This window comes from Mytilus galloprovincialis, chromosome 12, assembly GCF_965363235.1.
Source record: "Mytilus galloprovincialis chromosome 12, xbMytGall1.hap1.1, whole genome shotgun sequence".
NCBI lineage: Eukaryota > Metazoa > Mollusca > Bivalvia > Mytilida > Mytilidae > Mytilus > Mytilus galloprovincialis.
Genome location: NC_134849.1, coordinates 52,902,353 through 52,919,862, shown reverse-complemented (window position 1 = coordinate 52,919,862; position 17,510 = coordinate 52,902,353). Strand labels below are relative to the sequence as shown.

Sequence of the window (17,510 nt, the reverse complement as noted above, 5' to 3'; positions counted from 1 at the left end):
ATGTGTCCGGTGACCCGGCCAACTAACCAAGATGGCCACCACGCCTAAAAATATAACATAGGGGTAAAATGCAGTTTTTGGCTTATAACTTAAAAACCAAAGCATTTAGAGCAAATCTGACATGGTTAAAATTGTTCATCAGGTCAAAATCTATCTGCCCTGAAATTTTCAGATGAATCGGACGACCTTTGTTGGGTTGCTGCCCCTGAATTGGTAATTTTAAGGAAATTTTGCTGTTTTTGGTTATTATCTTGAATATTATTATAGATAGAGATAAACTGTAAACAGCAATAATGTTCAGCAAAGTAAGATTTACAAATAAGTCAACACGACTGAAATGGTCAGTTGATCCCTTTAGGAGTTATTGCCCTTTATAGTCAATTTTGAACCATTTTTCGTAAATCTTTGTTATCTTTTACAAAAATCTTCTCCTCTGAAACTACTGGGCCAAGTTCATTATAGATAGAGATAATTGTAAGCAGCAAGAATGTTTAGTAAAGTAAGATCTACAAACACATCACCATCACCAAAACACAATTTTGTCATGAATCCATCTGTGTCCATTGTTTAATATTCACATAGACCAAGGTGAGCGACACAGGCTCTTTAGAGCCTCTAGTTGGCTTATAACTCAAAAACCAAAGCATTTAGAGCAAATCTGAACGGGGTAAATTGTTTATCTGGTCAAGATCTATCTGCCCTGAAATTTTCAGATGAATTGGACAACCCGTTGTTGGGTTGCTGCCCCTGAATTGGTAATTTTAAGGAAATTTTACTGTTTTGGTTTATTATCTTGAATATTATTATAGATAGAGATAAACTGTAAACAGCAATAATGTTCAGCAAAGTAAGATTTACAAATAAGTCAACATGACCAAAATGTTCAGTTGACCCCTTTAGGAGTTATTGCCCTTTATAGTCAATTTTTAACCATTTTTCGTAAATCTTAGTAATCTTTTACAAAAAATCTTCTCCTCAGAAACTACTGGGTTAAATTAATCCAAACTTGGCCACAATCATTTTTGGGGTATTTAGTTTAAAAAATGTGTCCGGTGACCCGGCCATCCAACCAAGATGGCCGCCATGGCTAAAAATAGAACATAGGGGTAAAATGCAGTTTTTGGCTTATAACTCAAAAACCAAAGCATTTAGAGCAAATCTGACTGGAGTACAATTGTTTATCAGGTCAAGATCTATCTGCTCTTAAATTTTCAGATATATCGGACAACCCGTTGTTGGGTTGCTGCCCCTGAATTGGTAATTTTATGGAAGTTTTACTGTCTTGGGTTATTATCTTGAATATTATTATAGATAGAGATAAACTGTAAACAGCAATAATGTTCAGCAAAGTAAGATTTACAAATAAGTCAACATGACTGAAATGGTCAGTTGACCCCTTTAGGAGTTATTGCCCTTTATAGTCAAGTTTTAACCATTTTTCGTAAATCTTAGTAATCTTTTACAAAAAATCGTCTCCTCAGAAACTACTGGGTTAAATAAATCCAAACTTGGCCACAATCATTTTTGGGGTATTTAGTTTAAAAAATGTGTCCGGTGACCCGGCCATCCAACCAAGATGGCCGCCATGGCTAAAAATAGAACATAGGGGTAAAATGCAGTTTTTGGCTTATATAACTCAAAAACCAAAGCATTTAGAGCAAATCTGACATGGTTAAAATTGTTCATCAGGTCAAAATCTATCTGCCCTGAAATTTTCAGATGAATCGGACAACCTGTTGTTGGGTTGCTGCCCCTGAATTGGTAATTTTAAGGAAATTTTACTGTTTTTGGTTATTATCTTGAATATTATTATAGATAGAGATAAACTGTAAACAGCAATAATGTTCAGCAAAGTAAGATTTACAAATAAGTCAACATGGGGGGGGGGGGGGTTAAACTTTCAGCCAATCATTTTGTCATGTTTATAAGGAATGCTCAAAATCCAAAGATTTATAAATACTTAAGGGCATACGATACAGTTACAGGGGCGGTAATGACGTTGCTAACGTAAAATGTTATTTTTGCGAAGTCAAACTGTCACATCTCGTGAAAAGATGCATTTTTCAACTGTTTTTTTTTATGATTTAAACTGATTTAACTTGAAAACGAGTACATGGACCCCTCTTTTTTAAAATGGCATTAGGCTTGATTACATTTGAAGATTATTTGTACCAATTTTAATGAAAAAGTCAACAATGAATTTTTTGTAAATTTGAAAAATATACAGCAAAAAATTCTGTATTTTTCCTAAAATTCTTAAACTTTGTTAAAAATCAATTATTTCCAAAGAATTGTTGTACATATTAAGAGCATATCTATGTAAAGAAAATTTTCATAATTTTTTTACCAAAATCCGCTTGTGTTTATCTGTTGAAATAAAAAAGTTAGATGTGTCTATCCAAAGGATAGAAATGTCCAAAAAAACGAAATTTTGAGTAAATGTCTAAAATTTCGACCCCTTTTATCTCTTAACTCTTTACCATTCGGCAAAAAATGCACTATTTTTGCTGCTGAGGAACGATCAAATTTCAATCAATCATAACTTTCTTATTACTGTTAGTAGGCTTATCAACTCAGACTTTTTATAGAAAATAGTTTTTCAGTAATATTAATGACAGGTTTGTAAAAAAAATATATCATCTTTGATCACGTGATAATCAGTCCAATGTCACGTGTCAACAACAAAAAACTCAGAAAATTGTAAAATTTCGATACAAAATGTCCATTTTTAGCTCACCTGGCCCAAAGGGCCAAGTGAGCTTTTCCCATCACTTGGCTTCCGTCGTCCGTCGTCGTTAACTTTTACAAAAATCTTCTCCTCTGAAACTACTGGGCCAAATTAAACCAAACTTGGCCACAATCATCATTGGGGTATCTTGTTTAAAAAATGTGTCCGGTGACCCGGCCAACCAACCAAGATAGCCGCCATGGCTAAAAATAGAACATAGGGGTAAAATGCAGTTTTTAGCTCACCTGGCCGAAAGGCCAAGTGAGCTTTTCTCATCACTTGGCGTCCGGCATCGTCCATCGTCGTCGTCCGTCGACGTTGTGCGTCGTCGTCCTGCGTTAACTTTTACAAAAATCTTCTCCTCTGAAACTACTGGGCCAAATTTAACCAAACTTGGCCACAATCATCATTGGGGTATCTAGTTTAAAAAATGTGTCCGGTGACCCGGCCAACTAACCAAGATGGCCACCACGCCTAAAAATATAACATAGGGGTAAAATGCAGTTTTTGGCTTATAACTTAAAAACCAAAGCATTTAGAGCAAATCTGACATGGTTAAAATTGTTCATCAGGTCAAAATCTATCTGCCCTGAAATTTTCAGATGAATCGGACGACCTTTGTTGGGTTGCTGCCCCTGAATTGGTAATTTTAAGGAAATTTTGCTGTTTTTGGTTATTATCTTGAATATTATTATAGATAGAGATAAACTGTAAACAGCAATAATGTTCAGCAAAGTAAGATTTACAAATAAGTCAACATGACTGAAATGGTCAGTTGATCCCTTTAGGAGTTATTGCCCTTTATAGTCAATTTTGAACCATTTTTCGTAAATCTTTGTTATCTTTTACAAAAATCTTCTCCTCTGAAACTACTGGGCCAAGTTCATTATAGATAGAGATAATTGTAAGCAGCAAGAATGTTTAGTAAAGTAAGATCTACAAACACATCACCATCACCAAAACACAATTTTGTCATGAATCCATCTGTGTCCATTGTTTAATATTCACATAGACCAAGGTGAGCGACACAGGCTCTTTAGAGCCTCTAGTTGGCTTATAACTCAAAAACCAAAGCATTTAGAGCAAATCTGAACGGGGTAAATTGTTTATCTGGTCAAGATCTGTCTGCCCTGAAATTTTCAGATGAATTGGACAACCCGTTGTTGGGTTGCTGCCCCTGAATTGGTAATTTTAAGGAAATTTTACTGTTTTGGTTTATTATCTTGAATATTATTATAGATAGAGATAAACTGTAAACAGCAATAATGTTCAGCAAAGTAAGATTTACAAATAAGTCAACATGACCAAAATGTTCAGTTGACCCCTTTAGGAGTTCTTGCCCTTTATAGTCAATTTTTAACCATTTTTCGTAAATCTTAGTAATCTTTTACAAAAAATCTTCTCCTCAGAAACTACTGGGTTAAATTAATCCAAACTTGGCCACAATCATTTTTGGGGTATTTAGTTTAAAAAATGTGTCCGGTGACCCGGCCATCCAACCAAGATGGCCGCCATGGCTAAAAATAGAACATAGGGGTAAAATGCAGTTTTTGGCTTATAACTCAAAAACCAAAGCATTTAGAGCAAATCTGACTGGAGTACAATTGTTTATCAGGTCAAGATCTATCTGCTCTTAAATTTTCAGATATATCGGACAACCCGTTGTTGGGTTGCTGCCCCTGAATTGGTAATTTTATGGAAGTTTTACTGTCTTGGGTTATTATCTTGAATATTATTATAGATAGAGATAAACTGTAAACAGCAATAATGTTCAGCAAAGTAAGATTTACAAATAAGTCAACATGACTGAAATGGTCAGTTGACCCCTTTAGGAGTTATTGCCCTTTATAGTCAAGTTTTAACCATTTTTCGTAAATCTTAGTAATCTTTTACAAAAAATCGTCTCCTCAGAAACTACTGGGTTAAATAAATCAAAACTTGGCCACAATCATTTTTGGGGTATTTAGTTTAAAAAATGTGTCCGGTGACCCGGCCATCCAACCAAGATGGCCGCCATGGCTAAAAATAGAACATAGGGGTAAAATGCAGTTTTTGGCTTATATAACTCAAAAACCAAAGCATTTAGAGCAAATCTGACTGGAATAAAATTGTTTATCAGGTCAAGATCTATCTGCCCTTAAATTTTCAGATGAATCGGACAACCTGTTGTTGGGTTGCTGCCCCTGAATTGGTAAGTTTTAGGAAATTTTGCTGTTTTTGGTTATTATCTTGAATACTATTATAGATAGAGATAACCTGTAAACAGGAATAATGTTCAGAAAAGTAAGATTTACAAATAAGTCAACATGACTGAAATGGTCAATTGACCCCTTAAGGAGTTATTGTCCTTTATAGTCAATTTTTAACAATTTTCATAAAATTTATAAGTTTTTACTAACATTTTCCACTGAAACTACTGGGCCAAGTTCATTGTAGATAGAGATAATTGTAAGCAGCAAGAATGTTCAGTAAAGTAAGATGTACAAACACATCACCATCACCAAAACACAATTTTGTCATGAATCTATCTGCTTCTTTTGTTTAATATTCACATATACCAATGTGAGCGACACAGGCTCTTTAGAGCCTCTAGTTGAAGTTTATTTATGGAAATAGTACCAACAGAGCATTCAAATACAATGTTAGAAATAACATCTCTAAGAAAAAGAACCCTGCATGGTCTATTTATGTGAGAAACAGCAATTTTTATAGCCAAACATGTTATGTGGGTGATTTGGGTCAAAAATGCTATTTTCGAGCTTTCTGGGTAAAAAACGTAGCTAAACTGTGCATCTGAAGTGCATCCACACTCTAATCCCTACAATCATTTAAAAGACAGAAAAACAAAAGTCTTGCCGCTTCAGAATCCCATAGTTATCGATTTGTAATAGATTATCTTAACATGTATGTCTCTATTATTCTATAAATGTCTATAAACAAAAGACAGACAATTAACTTTGTCACAAGGGAAAAAGCATTTTCAATTTGAAATTAGAATTAAATTAAAGTCAAGTCAAGTTATTTAATATTGGTATTGGTTTTTTTTAAACTTCACATTCATCCTTGCGGGATGCAAACCCGGATCGCTTGATTACTAGCCTCAGATGCATCCCCTCAGCTACGGAAGCAGACGGTTAAAATTGATTAAATTCATACTTATTTTCAATGTTATTTGTAATATTTATTTTTATGTTGACCTTTCACATACAAATATTAGAATATAACAAGATATTCAAAAAGACCTAAAAACTTTATTTTTTTACATGAACCCCTTGAGGGGTTCATGCTTATATATTGGTGAGTTTTGGATGTGTCTATGGGCCACTCGATATCTCTCGGCCGGAAGTCAGAATAAAATTCTCGGAACGTCTCGAAAGTTTTCGGTTATTTATACAGGTTCTTTACAGGTTGTTATCTACGTCTTTGATATGGTACCTTGATGTACCTTAACGACGCAATTATATTTGTTTTAAAACAACCGCTGTACACCGTGTGTATCTGGGTCAATTATAACGTGGTATTGTCTGTTGACTCGATAACATGTAAACTAATTATGTTTGAAAATTTAACCACGGGATACTGTGTATTTCATCATAGACGTACGGGAGAGAAACTTCTGATTAAAATATTGATAATAGATCGGAAAACAGAAAGATAATATTCTTATCAAAAGTATTTAATTCAATCGGAATCAAAGAAATATATACAAGATATATACTGTATTTATGTTTCTCAAGAAACTAGCAATGATTGAAATCAGAATATTTTTAGAGTTGCAATTAAGAAATAAGTATTTTATATGACAATATACATGTACTCTGCTTTGGTATTTTAAATACATAAAAATTAAATCTAAATAAATTCTTGCATCCTACAAAAAAAATGTTTATAAAAAAATAATTATTATACGTCTACTCTGATGTCTACGTTAATTATTTCATACCATTTTAGTATTTAACTTTTATGAGTAATTATTATTTATTTTTTTGTATTGTTATATATCCATAAAACGGAAAGTTAGGTAAATTTATTCAATATTTAAATTTTAAACGGTCGTGAATAAAAGTGCTTGTGTGTTTTCTAATCATAAAGCATGATTTTCAATACTTGCAGCTCACAACAATCGTAAAATGATTTACAATAATCACAACAAAATTTAATTACAATTATATTAATGTTGATTATTTTATATTGTTTTAGTATGGATTTAGAAGTCTTTGCTTATAGTTTGTATGGTAATATATTCACAAAGTGGAATGTTAGAATTTAAAAATAGATTCATTCGATAAATAAAATGTCCATCCGTAAATACTTGACGTTCTTGTTTATTGATATTATATATATTCAAAAGAATTTGAAAAAAAATACTAACAGGAACGTTAGTTTATATTAAAATTTTAATTAGATTTTTGTTTGTTTGTTTTAATAGTTTAACCTTATAGCATCTACATATTTGTACTATGGTACTGTTTTGAAAATTGTATTCACTGTGTTGACCAACTATCCTTCACGTCTTGATTCATTCACATTATAGATCACATTTCAAGAGCAGACTATCGGTTTGCGTTCTAAAAAGTTCCGGATAAAATGTCAATGAATCCGGAGTCAAAACCGTTAATGTAGGCCGTTTGACATTCGAATTAACTATAAGTTTAAGATATGTGATGACGCAAATGCGTATTCTTTTTTTTCCTATTTACTATTTCGTGCACTAAAATACTACTTGCATGCAATCCTATTTCAAAACTCACTCGTGAAAGCTTATTTTCGTTTTTGTTATCTATAAAATCAGGACACGGTAGAAAGAGCTTTACATGTTACTTTCAAGCACGGTCATCATTACTAACGGTATTCTAACCTCGAGTTGTTTCTCTTTTGTTTCTTTTTTGAGTCACTGTAAACTTTCTATAAACTTTGACCTTTTCGAAAAGCTAAAGATTGTCTACCCAAGGAATAGAGTCCTTAACTTTGTAATGTATTTAGCCGCCTTTTAACTTTTTTCATTCGAGCGTCACTGATGCTTTTTTTTTTAGACTTAACTCGTGTCTGGCGAACATCATTTTAATTCTTGTATCTTTCTATATCTACATACCTTTTTATATAAATTGGTTATTTTAAAAGTGTGTACAGGTATTCATAAATTTCTGAATTAATAAATTCTTCAGCAAAACTTAACTACCCTGTAAAATCAGGAAACCTTAAAATTTGAGATGTTTTATGAGACCCAAAAACGTCTCTTCACAAGAGTTCCCAATCAATTGCATGTCACAGGTTTCACCACATACAACATCTACCATGAGTAAAGACAGCTTCAAATACGAGTTGAGAACATAAAGGCATTCATGTAGGAAACAAAATATAAAGATATCATGATAGTTAAAATAAATGCATCCAGAATTCCAGATTATAAAGCAAACTTAGTGCATAAATTTAAATTGCGATAGTTAAATTGTGCAATTTGCATAAGTCATCCGGTTAGTAGAAATCAGGATTTGCCAAAGGGTTATAATCGGAAAAATTATGTACATTCCCAAGTAAAAGATAAAATAGCCGAGCTTTAAAATAACCATTCAAACAGAAGCTGTAAATATATACTTTCATCTGGCTTCTTCTATTCACAGTCAATTATTTCATTTCAAAGCAAACACAAATTCAGCAACAATCTTTTGGTGACCCGGCACCGGCAGTCAGCGGTCTTAGGTTCATGTATTGCTTTTCTTTTTTTAAAGAAAGCAACTTGTTTACATCTTTGAAAGAACACGCAATGTGGTATGGTCCGTAAACCAGGGGTGATGAAAGGGGTGGGGGGTTAATTATGATTTTAATTCAAAAACAAGTAACACAAGTAGTAAGAAATGCATTTTATTTATACTATTTGGCCTCTGGAACCACCATATGCACGTTTTTTACTGGTATGGGCAGAAATTCTAAGAAATAGTTGCTGCAAATTACTGACATGTTGACAATGTTCACTGTTTGTATTCGTTTTTCGTAGAAATTAATAAAAAAAAAACTAACTCAATGAACCTTCATTTTATAAGTCTCAACACAAACCTGAAAGAAAAAGATCCATAACGGACCGATTTTTGCGTTTAATAGCAACCAAACACAATATTTTCATAATTTGAGATTAGCACAATTCTAAAGTTTTTTCTATTAAATTTTAGCTGATTTTTTTTTCAAATGATGATAGCTTAATTGCTTTATTCAACCACAAAGATCAACCCCAAAACACACAACTGTAATTTTAACGTGTAGCGGAAACTCACAGGTTTCATTTAAGCCCTTGATGAAATCTGTTGATAGTCAAATGGCAAAGAATTTAAGGTTTGAATCCAAATTTGACGCAAAAAAGTGCTTATGACCCGAATTCGGGTCATAGGAACAGTAAAGAGTTAATTGACGTTTAACTCTTTACCATTCGGCAAAAATTGCACTATTTTTGCCGCTTAGGAACGATCAAATTTCAATCAATCATAACTTTCTTATTACTGTTAGTAGGCTTATCAACTCAGACTTTTTATAGAAAATAGTTTTTCAGTAATATTAATGACAGGTTTGTAAAAAAAATATATCATCTTTGATCACGTGATAATCAGTCCAATGTCACGTGACAACAACAAAAAACTCAGAAAATTGTAAAATTTCGATACAAAATGTCCATTTTTAGCTCACCTGGCCCACAGGGCCAAGTGAGCTTTTCCCATCACTTGGCGTCCGTCGTCCGTCGTTAACTTTTACAAAAATCTTCTCCTCTGAAACTACTGGGCCAAATTAAACCAAACTTGGCCACAATCATCATTGGGGTATCTAGTTTAAAAAATGTGTCCGGTGACCCGGCCAACCAACCAAGATGGCCGCCATGGCTAAAATAGAACATAGGGGTAAAATGCAGTTTTTGGCTTATAACTCAAAAACCAAAGCATTTAGAGCAAATCTGAAAGGAGTAAAATTGTTTATCAGGTCAAGATCTATCTGCCCTGAAATTTTCAGATGAATTGGACAACCTGTTGTTGGGTTGCTGCCCCTGAATTGGTAATTTTAAGGAAATTTTACTGTTTTGGTTTATTATCTTGAATATTATTATAGATAGAGATAAACTGTAAACAGCAATAATGTTCAGCAAAGTAAGATTTACAAATAAGTCAACATGACCAAAATGGTCAGTTGACCCCTTTAGGAGTTATTGCCCTTTATAGTCAATTTTTAACCATTTTCGTAAATCTTAGTTATCTTTTACAAAAATCTTCTCCTCTGAAACTACTGGGCTAAATAATCCACACTTGGCCACAATCATCATTGGGGTATCTAGTTTAAAAAATGTGTCCGGTGACCCGGTCAACCAACCAAGATGGCCGCCATGGCTAAAAATAGAACATAGGGGCAAAATGCAGTTTTTGGCTTATAACTCAAAAACCAAAGCATTTAGAGCAAATTTAACACGGGTAAAATTGTTCATCAGGTCAACATCTATTTGCCCTTAAATTTTCAGATATATCGGACGACCTGTTGTTGGGTTGCTGCCCCTGAATTGGTAATTTTATGGAAATTTTACTGTTTTGGGTTATTATCTTGAATATTATTATAGATAGAGATAAACTGTAAACAGCAATAATGTTCAGCAAAGTAAGATTTACAAATAAGTCAACATGACTGAAATGGTCAGTTGACCCCTTTAGGAGTTATTGCCCTTTATAGTCAATTTTTAACCATTTTTCGTAAATCTTTGTAATCTTTTACAAAAAATCTTCTCCTCAGAAACTACTGGGTTAAATTTATCCAAACTTGGCCACAATCATTTTTGGGGTATTTAGTTTAAAAAATGTGTCCGGTGACCCGGCCATCCAACCAAGATGGCCGCCATGGCTAAAAATAGAACATAGGGGTAAAATGCAGTTTTTGGCTTATAACTCAAAAACCAAAGCATTTAGAGCAAATCTGACTGGTGTAAAATTGTTTATCAGGTCAAGATCTATCTGCCCTTAAATTTTCAGATGAATCGGACAACCTGTTGTTGGGTTGCTGCCCCTGAATTGGTAAGTTTAAGGAAATTTTGCTGTTTTTGGTTATTATCTTGAATACTATTATAGATAGAGATAACCTGTAAACAGCAATAATGTTCAGAAAAGTAAGATTTACAAATAAGTCAACATGACTGAAATGGTCAATTGACCCCCTAAGGAGTTATTGTCCTTTATAGTCAATTTTTAACAATTTTCATAAAATTTGTAAATTTTTACTAACATTTTCCACTGAAACTACTGGGCCAAGTTCATTATAGATAGAGATAGAGATAATTGTAAGCAGCAAGAATGTTCAGTAAAGTAAGATGTACAAACACATCACCATCACCATCACCAAAACACAATTTTGTCATGAATCTATCTGCTTCTTTTGTTTAATATTCACATATACCAAGGTGAGCGACACAGGCTCCTTAGAGCCTCTAGTTGAAGTTTATTTATGGAAATAGTACCAACAGAGCATTCAAATACAATGTTAGAAATAACATCTCTAAGAAAAAAACAACCCTGCATGGTCTATTTATGTGAGAAACAGCAATTTTTATAGCCAAACATGTTATGTGGGTGATTTGGGTCAAAAATGCTATTTTCGAGCTTTTTGGGTAAAAAACGTAGCTAAACTGTGCATGTGAAGTGCATCCACACTCTAATCCCTACAATCATTTAAAAGACAGAAAAACAAAAGTCTTGCCGCTTCAGAATCCCTTTGTCACAAGGAAAAAAGCATTTTCAATTTGAAATTAGAATTAAATTAAAGTCAAGTCAGGTTATTTAATATTGGTATTGGTTTTTTTTTAAACTTCACATTCATCCTTGCGGGATGCAAACCCGGATCGCTTGATTTCTAGCCTCAGATGCATCCCCTCAGCTACGGAAGCAGACGGTTAAAATTGATTAAATTCATACTTATTTTCAATGTTATTTGTAATATTTATTTTTCTGTTGACCTTTCACATACAAATATTAGAATATAACAAGATATTCAGAAAGACCTAAAAACTTTATTTTTTTTTTACATCTTTGAAAGAACACACAATGTGGTATGGTCCGTAAACCAGGGGTGATGAGAGGGGGAAAAGTGTGGGGGGGGGGGGGGGGGGTAATTATGATTTTAATTCAAAAACAAGTAACACAAGTAGTAAGAAATGCATTTTATTTATACTATTTGGCCTCTGGAACCACCATATGCACGTTTTTACTGGTAAGGGCAGAAATTCTAAGAAATAGTTGCTGCAAATTACTACATGTTGACAATGTTCACTGTTTGTATTCGTTTTTCGTAGAAATTAATAAAAAAAATTAACTCAATGAACCTTCATTTTATAAGTCTCAACACAAACCTGAAAGAGAAAGATCCATAACGGACCGATATTTGCGGTTTATAGCAACCAAACACAATATTTTCATAATTTGAGATTAGCACAATTCTAAAGTTTTTTCTATTAAATTTTAGCTGATTTTTTTTCAAACGATGATAGCTTAATTGCTTTATTCAACCACAAAGATCAACCCCAAAACACACAACTGTAATTTTAACGTGTAGTGGAAACTCACAGGTTTCATTTAAGCCCTTGGTGAAATCTGTTGATAGTCAAATGGCAAAGAATTTAAGGTTTGAATCCAAATTTGATGCAAAAAAGTGCTTATGACCCGAATTCGGGTCATAGGAACGGTAAAGAGTTAAAGTAGCACATGAAGGTATATTTTTTATTACATTTTTGAATTGCTTAGGTGAAAAATAGCTTGTATGCAAATTTTCGTAAAAAATTAATCATGGGATCGAAACTGTATTGTATGCCCTTAAGAAGCTATATAATCAAAAAAGACTTTAAAAGAAATAGTCAAAACCATCCAATGTCAACTTTACCTGAGGGAGATGGAACATTAGTTTCCTAATAATTTCTGAATTTATCACAGACAGGAAGTTAAACCATTTGATCTTAATTAAATATTTAATAGATGAAAAAACAATATTTTGTCAAGTAAATGGAACACCTAGAAGGCATTACTGATAAATATAGAAGATTATCATTTTTGTTTTTGATACTAACATTATCAGCAAGAATATTAAGTGAGGCAGGCACTAGTTCAAGATGATATTCCAGCTGATGAAAAATAAAATGCCTTTTTTTTTTAATCGGCAATACGTCTTAACAAAAAGTCTTTTGGTTAAGAATATGAAAAGATAAGAAATAGTTAGTAAATTCTACACACACAAAATATTGCAATTGTTGTTTGGTTGTATGAATGAAGTGTATTTCATTGATAAATTGACGCAAATGGACATGAACGTGTGTTTTTAATGATAGGTGATGTCATTGCCTTATATTTTCGAATATCAAGTCCTGTCCATGATCTACAATAAAAATACTAGGAAGTAGGATCAAAGGGAAAATGTTCAAGTTGCTGATAAAACAAACATATTTATGTTCCTGACTGGGTAGACATATATGTTATCATCTCAATGCACACTAGGGGTTCCTTAGCTGACTGGGTAGACGTATATGTTATCATCTCAAAGCCCACTAGGGGTTCCTTAGCTGACTGGGTAGACATATATGTTATTATCTCAATGCCCACTAGGGGTTCCTTAGCTGACTGGGTAGACATATATGTTATCATCTCAATGCCCACTAGGGGTTCCTTAGCTGACTGGATAGACATATATGTTATCATCTCAATGCACACTAGGGGTTCCTTAGCTGACTTGGTAGACATATATGTTATCATCTCAATGCCCACTAGGGGTTCCTTAGCTGACTGGGTAGACATATATGTTATCATCTCAATGCCCACTAGGGGTTCCTTAGCTGACTGGGTAGACATATATGTTATCATCTCAATGCCCACTAGGGGTTCCTTAGCTGACTATGTTATCATCTCAATGCCCACTAGGGGTTCCTTAGCTGACTATGTTATCATCTCAATGCCCACTAGGGGTTCCTTAGCTGACTATGTTATCATCTCAATGCCCACTAGGGGTTCCTTAGCTGACTGGGTAGACATATATGTTATCATCTCAATGCCCGCTAGGGGTTCCTTAGCTGACTGGGTAGACATATATGTTATTATCTCAATGCCCACTAGGGGTTCCTTAGCTGACTGGGTAGACATATATGTTATTATCTCAATGCCCACTAGGGGTTCCTTAGCTGACTGGGTAGACATATATGTTATTATCTCAATGCACACTAGGGGTTCCTTAGCTGATTTGGCATCCCTTTTCTTGGTCTAAGTTCACTTGGTAATTTTCTATCAGGTGACTTTCAGACTTAATACATTTTGTGCATCACATTAGCATTGATTATAACGAAGGGACTTTTCATAAATGTTTTTAAGGTGGTACCCAACACTTTCACTAAAATTAATTTGGCTCGTTTAATTTTCATTAAATTTTGACAAAGTATTTACTTTGACCCTTTAACCAAAATATATAAATTCTAAAAATTTTGAACCAACCATTTTATCAGAAAAATTACACTGGTTATATAGCAGTTTGACAAACACCAATTTTGATCATTGAGAAGCTTAATATTCCCTTAACAACTCAACGTAATTAAAACGTTTAGCTGATTTTACAGAGTTATCTCCCTGTAGTGTTAGGTACCACCTTAAATACCAAACTTCAATTGTCACATGACAGTCATTCATTGCTTTACCCAATAGGTATCCTCAAGTTAAATTGAACAGCACATGATGAACATAAAGTTCGTTAAGTTCAGAAATATACATATAGGGTAAAAATGGCACTAAAAATAATTAATCTCACTTTTTTGTCCACTCATGACAAAATGCAAATTATAATTCATGCTCACAAAGTCTGAATTTACAGAATTTGTTGAGTCACTTTACTCTGCTGTAAACTTTATTTCTTAATTGAAAAAAAAAAGAACTACCAAAATGTGGCCATCTGGTCAACAAATTTTAACAAAACCGTTTACAAATATTTCTTATCTTTCTATTGTTTTTATTTCAGTTGGAAGAACTCCAACCATCGATTGTAGATTTGGAAATTTATTTCAGGGATCTTGCTCTTATAGAGCATATAATACCGTTGATGGATGGTCATTAGACAGTAGGGGTATGTTATGCTCATTATTTGACCTATTTACCTGTGGTCTTGTAGTAGTTTTGTTGCCTTCAATGTGGGATGTTGTAGATTTAATCGTAGGCTAGTCCAAACCATTGATCTTAAATTTGATATTTTCTGCTTCTCTGCAAGGTACATAGTATGCAGGAGTGATTGGCTCGATCAGCATCAGGAGTATTAATGCATCCAAAAAATGTGGACTTTTAGTTTGTCATTTAAAAGTCTGACTCAGGGTGTCAGTCTAATACAAATTTAAAGCAGTGCATAATACAATTATAGCCTTTATATGAGGTCATTACAAGGTAATATAGACTGAGGATGAAGTCCGAGGTCGATATAAAATCGAATTGACCTCAACCAAAGGCTACAATTGTTATATTATTAATCAACAAATATTGCATCGAACAATATAAAATTGGGGATTTCTTGAATGTATTTTTAGTAACATGCTGTATGCCCTGTACAATATGCTGTTTTTGACCTACAAAAAGCTAAACACAACAGTATTGGTGTGCAAACTGAGTAAATACAAATGTACATGTGATCAAGTTTTAACGAATCACAAATCCTCAAAAATATTCGATTGATAATATATTATTATACCCTCATTTCTCATCAGGAACTACTGAACAGAATGACTTAAATGCATTAATTGAATTTTTGAAAACCTGTCAAAATTATACCATATATTTTAATATTTAATTTATTTATATCTATTTTAATTATAAATAAGTAGATGTGGTATGAGTTCCAATGAGACAACTCTCCATCCAAGTCACAATGTATAAAAGTAAACAATTATAGGTCAAAGTACGGCCTTCAACACTGTGAGCCTTGGCTCACACCGAACAGCAAGCTATAAAGGCCTGACTTAGGACAGGTGCATACAAATGCAGCAGATTTTTACAGGCGCCAACTGAAACAATAGTGTAACATTACAACATAAAAAGACACACTATAAAATATCAATTGAAATGGCTTAACTCGATCAAAAAGACATATAAACATGAAGTTTTGATTTCAAAAGCTTAAGTTTTAAACATGTTAACAGAGCTCTTAACTCTGTACCAATCTAAATTAGACAGTGGAAGTGACTTCTCTAGCTAGTAGTGAATGTATGCACAAATGATTTTCTGGTATAAAAATTTGATTTACCTGTATCTGTTTAAAAGGATCATGTCCCATATTGTGAAAGTGCTAAGCTCTTCCACTTCAGAGAACAATAGTAGCAAATCTATTATGGGGTCTGTATATGACATTTTTGTCTGGCCTGGATGAAGTCGAAAAACGCGAGATTTAGGTGCGATGTTTTCCCGTCTGCAGCAGCGTCAACAATGTACTAGTTTGTGATTAGGTCAGTTTTATGAGGAACCACTAGTGGTAGGTCAATGATATTTGGTATGCAGTTGTATTAGTATTAGCGCATCTCATTTCCATGGAGATTATTTGGCCCCGCCCCCTCAGTCATGGTCTATTGACTTTGAAACTTTTACTCAGTTTACATGTATTAGTTGGTGATTAGGTCAGATTAAGAGGAACTATTAGTGGTAGGTCAATGATATTTGGTATACAGATGTAGTAGCATTGGCACATCTCATTCCCATGGAGATTGTTTGGCTCCCCCCTCAGTCATGGTTCGTTGACTTTGAATGTTTTGCATTATTGACATTTTTAAGTTTTTGATTAGATCAGTTTAAGATAAATGACTAATGTTAAGTCAATGATATTTGGTATGCAGTTGCATTGGCATTTGCAAGTCTCATTTCCATGGAGATTATATGGCCACAGCCCCTCGTCATGTTTCATTGACTGAAACTTTTACAATTTACAAGTTAAAGTTTGTGTTTAGGTTAGTTTAAAAGGAACCACTTATGATAAGTCAATGATATTTGGTATACAGTTAACTGCTAGTAGTCTGATGTTATTTATGTATTATTGTCATTTTGTTCATTTTCTTTGGTTACATCTTCTGACATCAGACTCGACTTCTCTTGAACTGAATTTTAATGTGCGTATTGTTATGCGTTTACTTTTCTGCATTGGCTAGGGGTATAGGGGGAGGGTTGAGATCTCACAAACATGTTTAACCCCGCCGCATTTTTGCGCCTGTCCCAAGTCAGGAGCCTCTGGCCTTTGTTAGTCTTGTATTATTTTAACTTTTAGTTTCTTGTGTACAATTTGGAGTTTAGTATGTTGTTCATTATCACTGAACCAGTATATATTTGTTAAGGGGCCAGCTGAAGGACGCCTCTCCGGGTGCGAGAATTTCTCGTTGCATTAAAGACCTGTTGATGACCTTTTGCTGTTTTATGCTCTATGGTCGGGTTGTTGTCTCTTTGGCACATTCCCCATTTCCATTCTCAATTTTATTATAAGCATTGGCATTTCACATTTCCATGGAGGTTATTTGGCCCGCAGCACCTTCAGTCATGGTTCATTGACTTTGAATGATTTGCCTAGTTTGCATGTTTGAATATTGTCATTTTGATTTCAACATTTGCTTTATACCATCAAAATTAGAAAATGAGAGACATGCGAGGGCTAAACATTACTGTTTGTCGGATTGTCTGGGACAAGTAAAAGTAGGTGTTGGACAAGTAGAATCAACATATTAGTTTTCTGACAGGACAAGTGAAAGATCATCAAATTAGAACTTATTCCTTTATTT

General features: G+C 33.7%; 1 protein-coding gene across 1 annotated transcript in view; it reads left to right on the top strand.

The window, feature by feature from the left end:
• Positions 1 to 17,510, top strand: part of LOC143054216 (MAM and LDL-receptor class A domain-containing protein 1-like) — a 114,010-nt gene that overhangs the window by 4,795 nt on the left and 91,705 nt on the right. The window contains exon 4 of the mRNA XM_076227144.1: positions 14,729 to 14,833. Coding sequence (XP_076083259.1) covers positions 14,729 to 14,833 — 105 coding nt within the window. The remainder of the gene's footprint in view (positions 1 to 14,728; positions 14,834 to 17,510) is intronic.